At 34.5% G+C, this 19,036-nt stretch overlaps 1 protein-coding gene across 1 annotated transcript; it reads left to right on the plus strand.

Moving 5' to 3' along the window:
* Window positions 1-4,384: 4,384 nt before the first annotated feature.
* On the plus strand, window positions 4,385-18,477 carry LOC149726096 (baculoviral IAP repeat-containing protein 7-like). The gene is made up of 15 exons (XM_089889526.1): window positions 4,385-4,556; window positions 5,160-5,286; window positions 6,572-6,672; window positions 7,989-8,062; window positions 8,559-8,670; window positions 9,129-9,208; window positions 9,590-9,639; window positions 11,439-11,624; window positions 11,920-12,019; window positions 13,321-13,471; window positions 14,064-14,163; window positions 16,242-16,389; window positions 16,545-16,648; window positions 16,850-17,079; window positions 17,534-18,477. The coding sequence occupies exons 1-15, from the start codon at window positions 4,469-4,471 to the stop codon at window positions 17,728-17,730; spliced, it is 1,848 nt and encodes a 615-aa protein (XP_089745652.1). The 5' UTR covers window positions 4,385-4,468; the 3' UTR covers window positions 17,731-18,477.
* The last annotated feature ends 559 nt before the right edge of the window (window positions 18,478-19,036 follow it).

Raw genomic sequence — 19,036 nt, forward strand, 5'->3', positions numbered from 1 at the left:
AATTAAAATAACGAAAAGAAAGGATTTATTGGAACAACGGCCGACGTTAAACACTTAGGTTATGAAAACGAGATCGTCAGCCACAAAATAAAAACTCTCTGGTTTTGTTAAATAATAATTAATACCCCTAAAAAGCTTTGGGCTTTGCTCTGCCCTAGGTTCTACTCTGATATCAAGCTAGCTTACTATAAGCGTAACACATATATATATATATATAAGCTGGTCACTGAATATAGTAGGGCGGGGTAAAACGGGACATGTTTCATTGCTTTAAAACATGATCAGGAGATTTAGGTACTATATATGGAATATCCCATTTTACCTCACAGTAATACAACTACATGGGCTGTTAATAAAACCAAGCCTTCTCTACGAGCCCAAACACCAATTACCTGCAAGACAACCTTAACGTTGCATTCTAAGTCTTCTTAACCTGAATAAATAATGAAAGTAATAAATTTACTGGCTTCTAATTAGTTGAAAACACAAAGCCTTTCTGTAAAGCAGTAGTTTAAATTAAACCAGCTTATTAAACGGCACTTATAACTATCTGCTTATCTTTTCAACTTGACAGATAATTCCCATGTATAAAGTTATAACCTTATCCTCGCGACCCTAAAACATGGTTGTTGATTTTTAAAAACACGGTCGGAAATATAGGTTTTATTTTAGATGGTAATGGTACGCCCTATTTTACCCCACAGTACTATATGTATCACATAATATATAGAACTACATTTCCCTACCGTTGTAGTTTATATATAGTTGTGTTACTGTTTAAATCAAGTTACATTGTAAATTACACAGGCAGATTTTAAAAGCTCAAAAATTTCTTATTCTTTCGGCCTAGATGAATTACCCATGGCACTCTAGAGCAATTAAGAGTGGCCTGCTTAAATTTAACCATCTAATATCATTGGTAAGACATGCACTGCACTAAAACCACAACCACAAACCGTCCCACAATTTCCTGCAGTGCTTACAGCTTTTATTATAACCATAAACAATTGTCTGAATATTGGTTTTGGTTAACATTCGTTTAAAAAGGGCAATAATTATTTGCATTTTAACCCGTTTAGTCCACATGAACAAGCTTAACGACTAATGTTCGTTCAACATATTACGTGTTTCTATTTGGTGAGGTTCTACAATGGGGACCTGAGATTTATGTCACAGTTGGAATATTACATCATAACATAGTATAAGAATAATTTTCTCTGTCTCTACGGATACAGTAGCGACCAATACACTGTAGGCTACAATAAGGAAAGACGGGATATAGCGACAAAACTTTAAAACACGCTTACGGTTAAAAAAATCGTATAACACAACTGAGCGACTAACTGAGTGAATTTAAATGCATCTGTATTGTGTAACCGCACATCCAGGCTGGGTATACCGTGTCTATAAGTCTATGAGTCTATATCAATATAAATCTGTAAGGATTCGTAGCAGAGTCTTTTGATGATTTCGCCGACTTCCGTTTTATGAGTTGACGACCAACACATATGCTGTAGCATCAGGCCTGGTTAGTAAATTATAAAGGGATCAAATTTCAGTGTCCATAAGTCGGGATTCTGGCAAAGCTATAAGCGCGCCTGACTCAAATCGAGATGTTATATTAGTTCGAGGCTCGATGCTGCTACCAAATACACTTAATATAACGGCAGTTTATCCAATCCAGTAGTGTATCATTGTCTAAAAAACGATTATAAACTTAGGATCTTAACAGTGAAATTTCGATTAATATAGCGGCTTGGGGGATGATGGGACACCTTTTTCATTCTATTTTATCGTCCCATTTAGTAGTAAACCAAGAAAATTCAAAGAATTATAAAACCGTATCCTCACGACTCCCATAGATTGTTGTTATTTGTTTAAAACACGATCAGAATATTTGGATATTGTGTGCTAAAAGTGTCCCATCTTCTCCACCCAACTGTATATACAAAACAGAGCTTTGTGTGCAGGCTTATGTAAATATAGTCCCACAAAGCGTTGCATGTATATGTTCGTTTGTGTGTCAACATACGTATACGTAGCCAAGGAGCCAACGACTGCAGTTGCGCCATACAACTATTAATAAAAACATATATTTCCACAAAGGCTACGTTATTTACACTCTGACTGAATTTACATATATAGTAGAGCGGGACAAGATGGAAAACCTTTTCATTCTATTTTCGCGTCCCATTGGGTAGTACACCAAGAAAATTCAAAGAATTATGAAACCGTATCCTCTATACCAGTCTATACTAACTTTGGTCCCGCCCTACTATATATGTAAATTCAGTCTCTTCCACACACTACAATATGTACATTTTGAAACAGTTTTTGCATAAAAATTATAGTTTTAAAATGGCCAAAATGACCCCCGCTTTTAAATCCAACTTTATTTACTGTAGAAAACAAATTACCCGTATTTTCCCTTTCTAAGCTTTAAAATTATCTTTTAGTCCAACTGTTACTTCAATTTACCGTAAAACATACGTGTTATTTTGGACACAAGGTGGCGGCCCATCTGCCTCTTGGGCTCTTAGGTTGTAGAACTTATTGAGCACGTTAGTGGTCATAAAGATCCTTTTTCGTCGAACAGTTGTTCTTGTTGTTGTTTTTTCGTGACTTTTTTCTGCACTTATCTCAATTCTTAATTCTAGCAATTTTCTTTATTCTCTTGATTGAAATCAAATCATAATATATATTTATAATTTTTAGACTAAATTTTCAGATTTAAAACCGCACGATGAGCGATTAATTAACGGTTACTTTCTTCATGCACTTTACATAGCGGAAACACTGCCTGGGAGTTTGGCGGGGAACGACGGCATGTGTTGTATCCACACAACGATTCACGTCTGAATCAAACTATTAGCATTTAAGTGGGGACGCATTAAATGCACTACTCTTATACCGTATTATCATTACTCGTAACTGAAACATTACTTTTAATTCAATATCATATGATTAATATTAACTTCCAACATTACCTAGTTACTGCGTGATTACGGTTTGTCAAAATTCATGAAAACAAACGTTTTTAAGAGACGACAACGTTAACTAGTGTAAGTTTACAATAGACACATGGTACAGGAGTTGTACAAAGCGTATTTACACATATTCTTTACCAATCACTCAATCCTCATACGTCATAAATTTCATTAGTTATAATACATGTATAAATACATTCTGTCTACTGCTCCACAGTCACCGATGGCGACTAGAACCCGTTTTGTTGGTTACTTCAGATTTGTTTTGATCGAGCCCAGTCGACAGTGTAGTAAAAGGGTTAATTAATATAGAAGGGTGGGGGTAGATGGGACACCTTTTCATTTTGTTTTCTTATTTCATTTGGTAGTAAACAAAGAACATTTAATGAATTATAAAACCGTATCTTTACGACTTCCACAGACCGTTGTTAATTGTTTAAAACACGATCAGACTATTTGGATATTATGTGTTAAAGATGTCCCATCTTCCCCGACTCTACTATCGTCTGCTAATTAGTTTAAAACGTGCTCATTCATTATATCTGTGATCTCTTGTGTTTTAAATAGCTTTTTTCATAGATACCTGTTTAGGTATATATGCTTTGTTGCTGTACTTATACGGAATCATCGAGTCTGGTGCTTTACGTTACGTTACGTTGTGTCATGCAAAATGGGAAGTAACGTTATACATTTATGTGGTCTACGTCATATACTGTACTTATGTGGTGTTGTAATAATTTGACGAAATTGTGGTACGTAATATATTCAGAAAGCAAGAGAGAGCAGTCGTTTTGTTTGTTTTTCGCCTAAAATACTAATAAAAATTAGTGGGGCATTGGTGAGCAAAAGCCTGACGAATATAGCTTTCCATGCTATTGACTTTCTAAAGTTTGAATAATGTGTGGATATTGTATTGATGTCAAGCGGGACATTATTGTTGAATTTTTTCTTGTTGGTATAACAACAGTCAGCCGGAGTATATACTGTATCATGCTAGATCTGTTATAACAGGTCTAAAAGTTTATGGTAACAAATTAGATGTTTTTGTTTGTCGAATAATTTTTGTTTAAACAAAAACCAGGCACGAGGTGTATGGAACAGAACACCCATGTTATAACGACTGTCGTTGCCCAGCCATACAAGGAAAAATAAGTTAACATACGTGGTAGCTTATAAGCGGGCACGAGGTGTATGAAACAGAACACCAGTGTTATAACGACTTTTCCGGTCACGCTTTTAAGTAAGTTACATTCAGACATTGGACAAAAAATACTCAAAAATTTATTATTTCATAAGAAAATCCATGCACAGGTTATCTGTAATCTATATTATCGTATAAAACCAAAAATATCCTTTATACGAGAGTAAAATTTTACACCTGTTTATTTAATCCCATTTTATATTTAAAATTATTCTTAAGGTCATAGATTATTAAAAAATAGAAAACAATGTAATTTTTGCTTCATTTTCGAGCTCATACGATGCTCGTGGATTCATTTTGCTCCAACTTGAATTATCAAACTATGTTTCATAATATAGATAGAGTTAGCCAGCATGCTGCGGCCATGGGTAAGTATTCTAAATATACAGCCTATGCATATATATAAATATATATATATATATACTTTTTTTCATTATAAATTAATATTTATATATATATAGCAACGCCATTCATGATTTTTTACCGTTGCAAAGAATAGATTGATAAAGGTATTATATTCATACATTTACGGGGTTGGGGGTATGACGTAGTAGGGCACAGCTTCTTCACCTGATAGTTATTGTACAATTTTTTCAAAAAAAATGCAAAAAGTCACGGTTATATAAAAAATGTAACTTTAGAGTTGATCCCATTGTTTTGCATGAACGAAGTACATAAGCAGTTTGGTGGGGGGGTTATGAGCCCAATCTGTAAGTCTCTGGACCCTGGTCCTTCACAACTACTTCACACACCCATATAGAGTAGAATGTCTAAAAGTAGCTGGATTAATGACATCTAAAGAGTGAAACTAACTTTATACTTCATTCTGGGTGTTGAGGTAATTAGCCCAATCTTTAAATCCCTGGTCCTCGGCAACTAATTCACCCACCCATTGAGAATAGAATGTCTAAAAGTAGCTGGATTAATGACATCTAAAGAGTGAAATTAACTTTATATTTCATTTGTTCCAGATTATTCAAGCAAATCAAACAGAATACAATCACTTGAAAACTTTCCTTCAGCCCCAGTTAACCCGATCCAGCTTGCAATTCATGGGTTTTATTTCACTGGTGTTGAAGACTGTGTGGTTTGCTTCAGGTATTGTAGCAGTGATATTTCCTAATCATGACTGGTAAGGCACCAAACCTGGGGTGGCAGGGTAGTCAGGCCTACCCAAAGTTAGTATAGACCAAGTTAGGAAACGGATTGTAAAACAACGAGTCTTGTTATCCATTGTCGCGCGTCTATGACGTCATAGACGCCACCATTACGGAGCCCACAGCATAGCATTTTATCATTGCTGGGTGCTGTTTTTCGCCTAAATAATGCGATTTTTTAAGAACCAAGCACTTCTGCGCGTAAAAATGGCTTTCTACTAATGTTATATCTTATCACAAAAATAAACCTCACATAAAGAATCAAATTTTATTGAACACTCGATCGATTAATGAGTAAAAAAACAGAAAATATCAAGTATACCAACCAGAAATATAAAAGAACATGTTTAAAATATAAAAATACAAGCAAAAACGCATAACATTAACATATACTAGTGTATCTAGCTGCAGTTTTGCATGTAAATTGCCGTGATTTTACTCTTTGGCTTACAAACTTAACACGTATACCCGGCAACGAAAGGTATCTTTGTAAAATTTGCCTAATATCGAAGTGACATTGTGGTAAACAATACTGAGTTAATATTTTGATCCTCTGCTTGAATTAATAAGCTACCTTTTCTGCGTTCTTGGTCTTTATGAAATCGGAATACGCGAACACCTTATCTGCTAGTACTTAAGCAGTTTGGAGCTGCATGGCCACTCATGTTGAATTATAAATGTAGTATCTACTGGTTCTGCAGATTCGTAGGTATGATCATATACTATTATGTAAACTAAGCTGATTGATGCTAGTCTTAATCGCCAACGTAAAGTATCCTGTTAAACCACACTGTACGCTGAAAAACAGTCAAAATATTAATTTACTTCATTAATTAATTCTTAGATTTAATATTATACAACAAGATTTATATTAGAAATTATATTTTAAATGTTAAAACAATCGCTATACGTGTTTTCTAGCTTTGTATCGCTTACAAGAACTACATGAACACATGCCGACCATGCATTTGTATAGGCGATTCACGCTCTGTGGGCTCCGTAATGGCGGACACGAGCGCCGTTTCCTAACTTGGTCTATACTAACTTTGGGCCTACCCAGAGATTTTCTGCACTGCATTAATAAGTAAACATTACAACTCAATTTGTTTCACATGAATGCGCATCTTACTATCCCTGCCTCCCCTGGATTTTAAAATGTTTGGTGCCTACTGCCTATGAATACTTAAATTTTTTCCGAACCATTTGAAACATTTGTTTTTATTAAGTTGTAAGAACAGCGTTCGTAATTGGAAGCTTGGTGACAAAGAGGGAGACAAGAAATGGCACAAACCAGATTGTGTGTTTTTTAACTCATTGTCGCAAACTGGTGAGTAATATTTGATTACAATCTGCATAAGGTTTTGGCATAGGCGTCACGTTTTACATTTTTAACAAAGCCCGAGGTGTTTTTGTTAAAATGCAGCTATTTATTGCAAGAAATTTGACCCTGCTTGTATGTAGACATTTAACGGCAGGGTGAAAGCTGTTTTAAGATGTAAAACTTGGATGCCAAGGGTGTGATATACCTAAAACACATTATTTAAAATAGGTGTGAGATAAAAAACACTATTTCACTCCTGTTTTGAAAATAGTGATGATATGCCACCCTAGTATTATGCCCATGGGCTTTGGAACTCTAGTATTTCTATTTTAATATAGAATATTATATTGCTACACCATTAGTTGGATTTAATAATTGTGTGTATTTAGCTTGAGGTGTTTTGTTATATCTTATATCTTGTTGTTATTGTTTTAGTTTTGTTAAATTGTTCATTTTCTTTCACAACAAATGGCATTACATTTTGTCTAATAAAGTAAAATGACTTATATCGTGTTTACCATTTATGTAAGTTTAAAGTAATGGCAAACAACTGTAATTCGCCAATAAATTAGATAAGTTATATATATATAATTACAGTGTTAAAAATTTAAAAACAATTTTCGTGTTTATTCAAGTGGTGGGTTACCTACATGCTACACCATTAACTTCTTCTAATTGCTGACAGTTGATAATTTAAGCTGAAAAATAACATCAGTAACTTGTAGGTGGTGTATTACTCAATACGTTTTCTTAATAGTATGCGTTACATTAGCAATTGTTGCGCTGTGTAATACTGTCCAATTGCATCACGGTAACGATTGTGATGTAATATAACATCGTTTAACCTTCAAATGTAGGCTTTCACATAAAATGTTATTATTTTTATCACAGATTACATGTTGCGTAAAAACTATCTATCATGTAAAATCAAGTAAACAGCCATATGAAACTTATTTTTTGTGCATGATTACAACTGTAAAAAAATTACAAAAAAAATTATGTTTTTTTGCAGTGGTCAATTCTAGATTTTATGGTTCTATGTATTAGGCTATTATTAAAAGTGTGGCTGCTTGTGTTTTATAAACTAACCAAGCCTTAAAATACATTTTGGGCCAACTATATCCCAGACTCTCTGGTCTATATCTCAGCATGCCTCACTGTAGGACCTTGGTAAATATAAAATATGTGTGTTCAATATGTTTTTAGGCTATATATGGTCATGTCACAAACAAACTAGCATAGCCTATATAATTGTGTAAAAAAATGATTTCCAATCATCTGGGATTTTAAAAACTTTATCTTTATATACTTTATTGAAACAGCTCCCACGGAAGTATCCACCACAACAGCTAACTTATCCACCAATGCAAATTCTCCCATAGAAAGTTTATCTAATGTGAGTATGTTTAATTAATTTGTTCACTGTTTTTAATATTCTATATAAAGACAAGTATAATATTATATACAAACTAGACATTTCACAGTAAGATATACAAGCGATACATGAATATCTACTGGGCGAACCTCACTAAGGTCTGTCCAATAGTCAATCTGAATGGAAAAAACGTTTAAGTCTTAAATATAATAGTAGGGTGGGGGAAGATGGGACGCCTTTTCATTCTATTTTATCGTCCCATTTGGTAGTAAACAAAGAATATTCAAAGAATTATAAAACCGTACCCTTACGACATAGTCCGTTGTTAATTGTTTAAAACACGATCAGGATATTTGGATATTATGTGTTAAAGGTGTCCCATCTTCCACCACAGTACTATAATTATATAATATATACACAGTAATTTTGAACATTATTTTTATTGCTTTTTTTTTCATTTTTCGAACCTTTCATTGAATTGTCTCAATCAATCATAATCCATATTTTGATGAAACAGGAACCTTCTGTGTCTGGTTTATTTCACAATAGAAATATAAACACATCACAACAACCTAATCAAAATGAAGCCCTTTTGATTGACATTGGAAATAATGAGGGAACTACAAATGGTCAGTGCTAATATAATGCCTGTTTATAGGCACCTATCTTTTGGAAAACCAGGGTGTTATTTTGACCATATCCCTTGTTTTTATCTTTAATTGGTGCGTTGTCCCTAGTTTACCTATTACTATGTCCGTAGTTTACCTATTAGTACACAGATTACTCGTATATGGTATTATAATTGATTCCAGGGCACACATGTCTACCCTGCATACCCATGTTAGGTGCCTATATGCATATTAAACCCTATGATTAAGGATTCTACGTTATCATGTTTTTCTGCTTCACCAGTTAAAATTTTGATTTTTTGCAACTACAACAGATAGTGGAGGAATTCGAACTAGTGAATGTCAGTATTATAAAATAAATGTACATTCTGCATAAACATTAAATCTTTAGCTGTAGCATTTCTTTGCTTTCCCATTAAACCACACTAATATTACGTTATATTTTCTCATCTTTGTAGCAAACTCAGTAAATGACACCAACATTTCAACACCAAATCATCAAGATATGAATCATTTTGTCAACACCAATCCCACTGAGGTAAGTATCGTGTTACAATACACCGTATTGTCAATACTTTTAAACATATATGCTTGGTTTGTTCTCTTTTTGGGCCCATTGGGCGTCTGTATTTCTTTTTATTTTTTTATTATTTTAAACGCTGACATGTTGTCCTATTTGTAGAGAAATATTTTAAAGACAAATAAAATGGCAAAGACTAAAATGCTACTTAAGTAGTTACTGCAGTAGCCTATTATATGTATCAATGGGGTAGGCTACTGTTTAAAACTAACAAATGAGTCTTTCTAAACCAAATGTGCCAATACTAGGTGTATATATAAAATTTACCTAAAAAGTTGTGAAACTCTGGCTTAAAATAATTGTTAATTTGAAATAACTTAACACTTCCTTATGTTACAGTTCACAAGCTTTTTGGAATATTTGGATTTAAGCAAAGAAGTCGACAGAAAGTAAGTGTGAACGAATAATGTTTGTTTGTTGTGTTGCTATGCACTACTTATCTCTGTTTATTTAAACGCCGTTGTGTTTCTATTTGTCCTTTATTCATCGCTTTGAATTAAGTGTTTTAAACAATAAAGAGAATACAAAAAATAATCAAAAATATTTGAATTCTTATATATAGGCCTATCCGCCTATATCTTGATTTAAATTGGGTGACACTGTAAAAAACTTAAAATACAGTTACACTGGTTGTCAAACATGAAAAACCTCATTGATTAATGTGGTGAATGCAATATACTTTGGCTCTGTTTGTTTGTATAGACACCTAACAGCAGGGTAAAATCTGGGGTGACATTGTTAAAATACAGTTACACTGGTTGTCAAACATGAAAAACCTCATTGATTAGTGTGGTGAATGCAATATACTTTGGCTCTGTTTGTTTGTATAGACACTTACCAGCAGAGTAAAATATGGGGTGACATTGTTAAAATACAGTTACACTCATAGTTGTCAAACATAGGGAACCTCATTGATTAATTTGGTGAATGCAATATACTTTGGCTCTGCTTGTTTGTATAAACACCCAACAGCAGGGTAAAATCTGGGGTGACATTGTTAAAATACAGTTACACTCATAGTTGTCAAACATAGGGAACCTCATTGATTAATGTGGCGAATGCAATATACTTTGGCTCTGTTTGTTTGTATAGACACCTAACAGCAGGTTAAAATCTGGGGTGACATTGTTAAAATACAGTTACACTCATAGTTGTCAAACATAAAAAACCTCATTGATTAATGTGGTGAATGCAATATACTTTGGCTCTGTTTGTTTGTATAGACACCTAACAGCAGAGTAAAATATGGGGTGACATTGTTAAAATACAGTTACACTCATAGTTGTCAAACATAGGGAACCTCATTGATTAATGTGGTGAATGCAATATACTTTGGCTCTACTTGTTTGTATAGACACCTAACAGCAGGGTAAAATCTGCTTAGGTTTAAAAACGCTAAAACACATGATGTCACCTCTGATTCAATTTCATCCCATGTCCCCTAACATTATGCCTACAGTTGTAACAGCGAAACAATGGTCCTTAAACGCCTTACACATAAAAGTATAAAGTTGAATATGTAAATATTCATTGTGTTTTACAATATTATTCCTTGTAAACTTATACGGCCTTTTATGGCTTACTATCAGATTACCTTTCAACAATAATGTTATTTACTATTGTCATATTTACTGGGATGTTGAATTGGCTTCGCTATTTTAAATGTCGCTACTAAAGCTTTTTCATTTTAATACAAACTGTTTGTTTTTTGTCAATGTTTTGGTTTTTTTTTTTGCTGTTGGCTGGGTATTTTAAATTCACAGCTTTGTTGGAAAACTGGGAAAAAGTAAATTTTTGAAACTCCTACTTTTTTGGAAAGCACACACCACATATAGTATCTGCTGATTGTACTATGTTTTCAAAAAAGCTCTTGCATTTATTTGCATACAAATATTATAAAGCAATATAGGCTACAGTTTGATTAACATTCACTGTTGAAGACAACCTGTGTAAGACAACCTGTATAAAACAACCTGTTCAAGACAACCTGTATGCCGCTTTAGAAAACAAGTGTAAAATCTTTGCAGCAACAGTTTATAGATAGTACTCTGTTACCACTCTTAAGGGAAGAACTGGGGTGTTGAAACATATGATATAAACAATTAGGTGTCATTTCCACCAGACACTACTAACACTATACCCACATGCTTTGTGACAACTTTTCTAATAAATAATTTGTTACCAACAGACGAACATTTGATTACTGGCCCCACCAGTTACGTGAGGTCAACACGGCAGCTTTGGCTAAATATGGTTTCTATTATCTCGGCATAAGTGATATGGTTGAGTGCTTCTGTTGTTCTAATGTGCTTGGTAACTGGAATGTGGACGACAATCCGAAAAATCGACATTTGGAAAGATTTCCGAATTGCAGGTTGGTGGCAGATGTTGTTATAATTGGTTGATTTGTAATTGATACATAATGTTCACATTATCAGCAATTTTGTAACTTTTGGCGAAAATTTTTTACTAAGTTTATGTTTGTCATATTCACAGTCCTGAAAAATAAAATAGTTTTTTTCTATATGCGTCAGCTCACGATACATATGGCATAGAAAAGGATTATTTTTTTTGTTAAAGACATTTGCGTGTGCGGTCTAAACAAGGTTACTTCAAAACAATTCGCTAGAAAATTTATTACAAAGTATTTCTAATCTCATGTTTTTCAGATTTATTCAAAATTTTACCCGAAGAATTCCACGTCAAGAACCAAACGTTCAACCCCAAGTTCGTGGTGTGCGACCAAGGTTACAACAACAAGTAAATCAAGTATGTATTCTGTTCTATATATGTCTAGACGATAAGGTAGAACCTATTTCAAAGCTCGGTTTATTTATATTTAACTTAATGAATGATTGAAGCAATTCTGCGGAATGAATTAGTTAAGGAAAGACACAATAAACGAAGTAACAGTACGCTACAAGCATTAAACGAACGACTGATGAATTTGTGGTTGCATCACCACACGTGGCATTCACGGGCGAACAATGCCGTGTGTGACGTATACACGTATAAAGACGATATTCGTCTAATGTCAGGTCCAGTATTAGCCCATTACCCCAAAGCATCTTGTGTAGTTTTTTAAATCATTTATTTTGTGAACTTCTGTTAACCAAGTTAACATAGATGAGAATCGTCTCTCACAGGACTGCACAAACTCATTTTTTTCTATGTATGCAATTAAAACAGATAAAATTTTCTGTTTGGACTGCACCTGCAAACCTCTTTAACGTAAAAGTAATGATTTTTTATACGTATTGCAAGCAGACGCATGCAATATTTAGAGAGAAAAATCCAGTGTTTCTTTATTGACAATTGGGAGCAGACTTGGCCGGTAATTAGACAAAACATTGACTTTGTAAAAATTCTGTCAAATATTTAAATTTCGCTTTGCTCGCTGACGTTGTGTTTTCCTGGTCTCCCATATCCTAATAATATTCTGGTTTTTATTTTTAAATTTTTATCATAAACATACAATGAAGTTAAGTCGGATGTGTTGCGAACATCAAGTGTTAAACAATGGATGAAATATAAACAAAGACATCGTTTTCCTCGAATGACGAAATAATGACGCATGTATTCAACCTATGCACTTATTTCTTGGTTACAACTTTAAGCCTGCACGGTTTTCCATAAAAGATTTGTTGCATTTAATAAAACCTAACTATGATATGTTATATGAATCTGGCCCTGTTCTAGCACTTATATTGTTGGACAATTCTCTTTGCATTATAAGAGAATACAACAAGTGCTACTATATATACAGCAAACAAATTGAGTTTAACTAATAGCGCACAATGTACCTATATGAGACTGATGGTGCTGGTTATTTGATAAAATGTATTGTATATATCTTTGTTGTAAGCCCAAAAAACGATTAGCTTGAATAAAAAATAGCTGCGTAAGGATCAGTTTTTTAAAGAGACATGTCTGGATATAAATATCTGCGTATCCAAAAAAAATTATAAAAAATGAAAAAAAATTTAAAGTTTAAAAAACAAAAAAATGCAACAAACTTTTTTATGGAATCATCCCTTTTATTCAATATCTTCATGCTCCCATTACTTCAGGAAGTTCATCAGCATCCCCACCTCCTGCATCCACACAATGCTCACATGAGGTCCTTGGAGCAACGAAGATCATCTTTCAGAGGTTTCTCACCCCGGCACCACCTGAGAGCCACCATTGATGAAATTGCAGAAGCTGGATTTTATTATCTCGGTAAGTTTCTTCCCTTTTTCCTTCAATTTCGTACTTTTTTTTATCAGTAAATTGTTTGAAATATTCCTAATCTCTGTCTTATACAAGCTTTTGTTGGTATGAATAAGTTCTGTTTCATACACCTTGTTCGTGCTTATGAGTTACCACGTATGTAACCTATTTATCCTTGCATGGCGGGCAATGGCAGTTGTCATAACACAGGTGTTCTGTTTCACACGCACCGTGCCTGCTTACGAGTTGCATTGAAATTACTATAAAGAAAACTTTTTGGAGACTAAGTTTAAGTATTTTACGGAAACGTTCGAGAATGGACACAATTGTGAAATGTATATTAGCTTATATATTATTTTGGGAGTGGGGTGGGGTAAGATGGGACACCTTTCTATTTTTCTCGTCCCATTTGGTAGTAAACAAAGAATATTTAACAAATTATAAAACTATATCCCTACGACTCCCATAGATCGTTGTTAATTGTTGGAAACATAATTCGGTTGGCCAATTTAGATATTATGTGCTAAAGGTTTCCCGTCTTACCCCACACATTATTATATTATGTGGTTTATCGTGTTTGTATTGAAATATTTCTTTACAGGTCCAGGTGACTTAGTAAAATGTTGGTATTGTGGAAATAAATTAAAAAACTTTGATGTGGAAGATGAACCATGGATGGAACATGCAAAGTGGTTTCCACAGTAAGTAGGGAGGCTTATACTTTACTTTTGATGGCCAAGATTATAAATTCTTATTTACAATAACTATTCGCAACTATTATTGTCTTCAACTGTATAAGAAGGCACCCGTATTATAACTTGACAGTGAGCATGAGGTGTATGAATACACCATGTGTGCCTAGTGTATAGGAAGACACCCATGTTATAACTTGACAGTGAGCATGAGGTGTATGAATACACCATGTGTGTCTGGTGTATAAGAAGACACCCATGTTATAACTTGACAGTGAGCATGAGGTGTATGAATACACCATGTGTGTCTGGTGTATAAGAAGACACCCATGTTATAACTTGACAGTGACCATGAGGTGTATGAATACACCATGTGTGCCTGGTGTATAAGAAGACACCCATGTTATAACTTGACAGTGAGCATGAGGTGTATGAATACACCATGTGTGTTTGGTGTATAAGAAGACACCCGTATTATAACTTGACAGTGACCATGAGGTGTATGAATACACCATGTGTGCCTAGTGTATAGGAAGACACCCATGTTATAACTTGGCAATGAGCATGAGGTGTATGAATACACCATGTGTGCCTGGTGTATAAGAAGACACCCATGTTATAACTTGACAGTGAGCATGAGGTGTACGAATACACTATGTGTGTCCGGTTGTACAAGAAGACACCCATGTTATAACTTGACAGTGAGCATGAGGTGTACGAATACACCATGTGTGTTTGGTGTATAAGAAGACACCCATGTTATAACTTGACAGTGACCATGAGGTGTACGAATACACCATGTGTGTTTGGTGTATAAGAAGACACCCATGTTATAACTTGACAGTGACCATGAGGTGTATGAATACACCATGTGTGCCTGGTGTATAAGAAGACACCCATGTTATAACTTGACAGTGAGCATGAGGTGTACGAATACACCATGTGTGTCTGGTGTATAAGAAGACACCCATGTTATAACTTGACAGTGAGCATGAGGTGTACGAATACACCATGTGTGTCTGGTGTACAAGAAGACACCCATGTTATAACTTGACAGTGAGCATGAGGTGTACGAATACACCATGTGTGTCTGGTGTATAAGAAGACACCCATGTTATAACTTGACAGTGAGCATGAGGTGTACGAATACACCATGTGTGTCTGGTGTATAAGAAGACACCCATGTTATAACTTGACAGTGAGCATGAGGTGTACGAATACACCATGTGTGTCTGGTGTATAAAAAGACACCCATGTTATAACTTGACAGTGAGCATGAGGTGTATGAATACACCATGTGTGTTTGGTGTATAAGAAGACACCCGTATTATAACTTGACAGTGAGCATGAGGTGTATGAATACACCATGTGTGCCTAGTGTATAGGAAGACACCCATGTTATAACTTGGCAATGAGCATGAGGTGTATGAATACACCATGTGTGCCTGGTGTATAAGAAGACACCCATGTTATAACTTGACAGTGAGCATGAGGTGTACGAATACACTATGTGTGTCCGGTTGTACAAGAAGACACCCATGTTATAACTTGACAGTGAGCATGAGGTGTACGAATACACCATGTGTGTTTGGTGTATAAGAAGACACCCATGTTATAACTTGACAGTGACCATGAGGTGTACGAATACACCATGTGTGTTTGGTGTATAAGAAGACACCCATGTTATAACTTGACAGTGAGCATGAGGTGTACGAATACACCATGTGTGTCTGGTGTATAAGAAGACACCCATGTTATAACTTGACAGTGAGCATGAGGTGTACGAATACACCATGTGTGTCTGGTGTATAAGAAGACACCCATGTTATAACTTGACAGTGAGCATGAGGTGTACGAATACACCATGTGTGTCTGGTGTATAAGAAGACACCCATGTTATAACTTGACAGTGAGCATGAGGTGTACGAATACACCATGTGTGTCTGGTATATAAGAAGACACCCATGTTATAACTTGACAGTGAGCATGAGGTGTACGAATACACCATGTGTGTCTGGTGTATAAGTATAAAATTGAATTATAACTTATGAATATGCATGAGAGTTATACTTAAACCATTTGTTCAGATGTGAGTTTCTTCTACAAAATAAAGGCCATGCGTTTGTTGCCAACATACAAGCGAGTTACCCACGTAATGTACACGTGGTTAACTTACCTTCTGTGGAAAGCGGTCCAACATTTCTACCATCACCTATACAGAACCATGAAACATTGGTAAGCCTTCGATTGAAATCTATTTCAATATTAATGAGTTTTTATAAGTGTTTGTTATGACCGTGTTTAATGTTTTTTTATTCAACCTGTAAATTTGCGTACACAAAAATTGATCTTGAGATGATACTTCAAGTGACTTTGTAAAATTTTTTCAGGCTACTCAACAGCGCCAACTACTGGAAGAAGGAATGACGCAAGATTACGTGCAACAAGCCGTGGAAATATTTGGTTTGGTGGCGGTAGAGAGAGTCATGAAAAGGTGTAAATATTAAATATCTCTAATGTTTAATATTTATATAGAGTGTGGTACTAATATGTAAAAACATTAGCACCTAAAGCCCATATTTCTTGATCATGTTTAAACAATTAACAATGTTCTTTTAGAGTCGTAAGAATAAAGCAAAAGCAAGTTACATTTATATAGACAATGAAGTTAAATATCTTTTTTTAAATCCAACAGATTGATTGAATCAAGTGGATGTTATTACCAAACAAGTGAAGGATTAATTAACGCTGTACTTGAAAGCAGTGAAACAACAACAACAACAACAACAACAACAACTAATACGCAAGATACATTCACTCCAACACAGAGTGGGCATTATTTCCTTCCTGTGGACAGCGACGTTAGGATCCCTGTCCAGCGCACCAACTTCATTCAACCATCTATACCAATGCATGGCACTGATAGTAAGTATAAATGGATAAAAATTATTTATTCTCACATGAAATGGAAACGACATTCGTTATATAACATGGGTGTTTTGTTTCATTCATCTCGTGGCAGTTTACGAGTTGCAAGTTTTGGGTGATTGTTTTTGGTGAAACTTTTAGTAATGTATGTTGGTAATTTAGACAACCCATCTGGCTTGGAGCTATTGCCGTTAAATGTTTTTGCTTAAGGACACACATGGTAACCAGTTAGTTACCCCTAATGGGTTGCCTAAATAGTCAGCCACACTTTCCAAAAAGGTCAAAAATATCCGCCACCACACAAATAAACAATAACCCACAAAATACACGTTCACTCACAAACCAGCACGAGGTATGTGAAACAGAACACCTGTGTTATAACGAATGTATACAAATATACATAACAAAAATAAGTTAAATTCATTTCATAAAATATTATTTTCTTTTTTAGACAGTGACAACATTTCTAGCGGACAAAGTAACTCCAACTCACAATTATGTTGCAAAGTTTGCTTGAACAGAGATGCAACTATTGCATTTAACCCATGTGGACACCTATGTGTGTGCCAAAGCTGTTCCCCACGTTTGAATGCATGTCCCATATGCAGAAGATCAATCCAGCAAAAGATTCGAATTTATTTTCCATGAAAATATTTCTAAAACTTTTTATTTTGAGTAACATTAGCTCAACAGCTACACTTTTTAACTGATATTTTTCTCTGCTTTTTATCCATAGCATGTTTAAACAACTGTCGTTTATGCTGTTGATTCCCTTCGTTGTTTTAGGAATTTGATCTTTGATCTTGTATTCCAACAGCATAACATATAGTAGGGTGGGGGAAGATGGGGCACCTTTTCAATCTATTTTCTCCTCCAATTTGGTAGTAAACAAACATTCAATGATTTTTTATAAAACTTTATCCTCACAACTCCCACAGATCATTGTTAATTGTTTAAAACACGATCAGGATATTTGGTTATTATGTGTCAAAGGTGTCCCATCTTCCCCCACCCTACTATAAATACTTAATAAAATATACTTTTAATTTTTTTGCTATTTTGTTTTATAAGTAACTTTTAAAAAGTGATTTCCGTTTCTTTATACTGCACTTATTATGTTGAACCACTGCATAATTATAATAGGACTATGATTTACAAATTATTTTAATTCATTGCAATAATTACATAGCTGATTTGTGTATGACATTTTAATGTTTTATCTCTTCAAGGTGTTTAATTAATATACAATTATACATAGTGTAATTCTACAACTTTTGGTTGTTTTAGCTATTCAGTATGAAAAAACCTGGTTCATGTTTTTCCTTTCAAGATTCTTTAAATATGTTTTTTTACATTTTAAGAGTGTACAAATTCAAATACATTGTCAGAACAGTAGTATGCTTATTGAATTGATTTTAAATCGTTGTCCAAGTTATTTCGTTAGTTATGTTGTAATGGTAAGAGTGCGCGTCTAGCCAAAAAATACTGGGTTTGATGCTGCTACTATTTTTTTTGTGGGTGTGTGTCCTTGGGCAAGAAACTTATCGACAATTGCTCTAAACCAGTGGTCACTATTGAGTTGTTTAAATTGTTAGCCATACAGAAGAAGAAATTCTACACAAAAATTACCTGTAATGGATACAAACTAAGCATTAAGGCTTGTATATGCTTATCCATGTCTTGTTTTTAACGTTTTTAATAAAAGAGTTTTTTTAAAACTGTTGTGCTACCCAGTAAGATATTTAGAAGTCATTTTCGCTCAAATTTATTAATTTTGAAGCCCGTGAGCCCCTTTTATAGTCGCATACTTTACTTTAAAACACTGTGGTATAAATGTTTATTCACAGATCGTACTTTGCTGCAAACATACTTTGGTGCAGCGAATAACAGCAAAGCCCGCGATTTTATATTTTGCTATTTTCACAATTTGGCAACTATTTTCGTGCAGAATTTA

The sequence above is a fragment of the Ciona robusta genome, chromosome 12, assembly GCF_009617815.1.
Source record: "Ciona robusta chromosome 12, ASM961781v2".
In the NCBI taxonomy this organism is placed as follows: domain Eukaryota; kingdom Metazoa; phylum Chordata; class Ascidiacea; order Phlebobranchia; family Cionidae; genus Ciona; species Ciona robusta.

Bases quoted from the DNA above. Each gene is read 5' to 3' on its own strand.
- LOC149726096 (XM_089889526.1), top strand. From the start codon at position 4,469: ATGCTCGTGGATTCATTTTGCTCCAACTTGAATTATCAAACTATGTTT. The intron at 13,472-14,063 runs GTAAGTTTCTTC...ATTTCTTTACAG, and splicing joins AGCTGGATTTTATTATCTCG to GTCCAGGTGACTTAGTAAAA. The intron at 16,390-16,544 runs GTAAGCCTTCGA...AAATTTTTTCAG, and splicing joins TACAGAACCATGAAACATTG to GCTACTCAACAGCGCCAACT.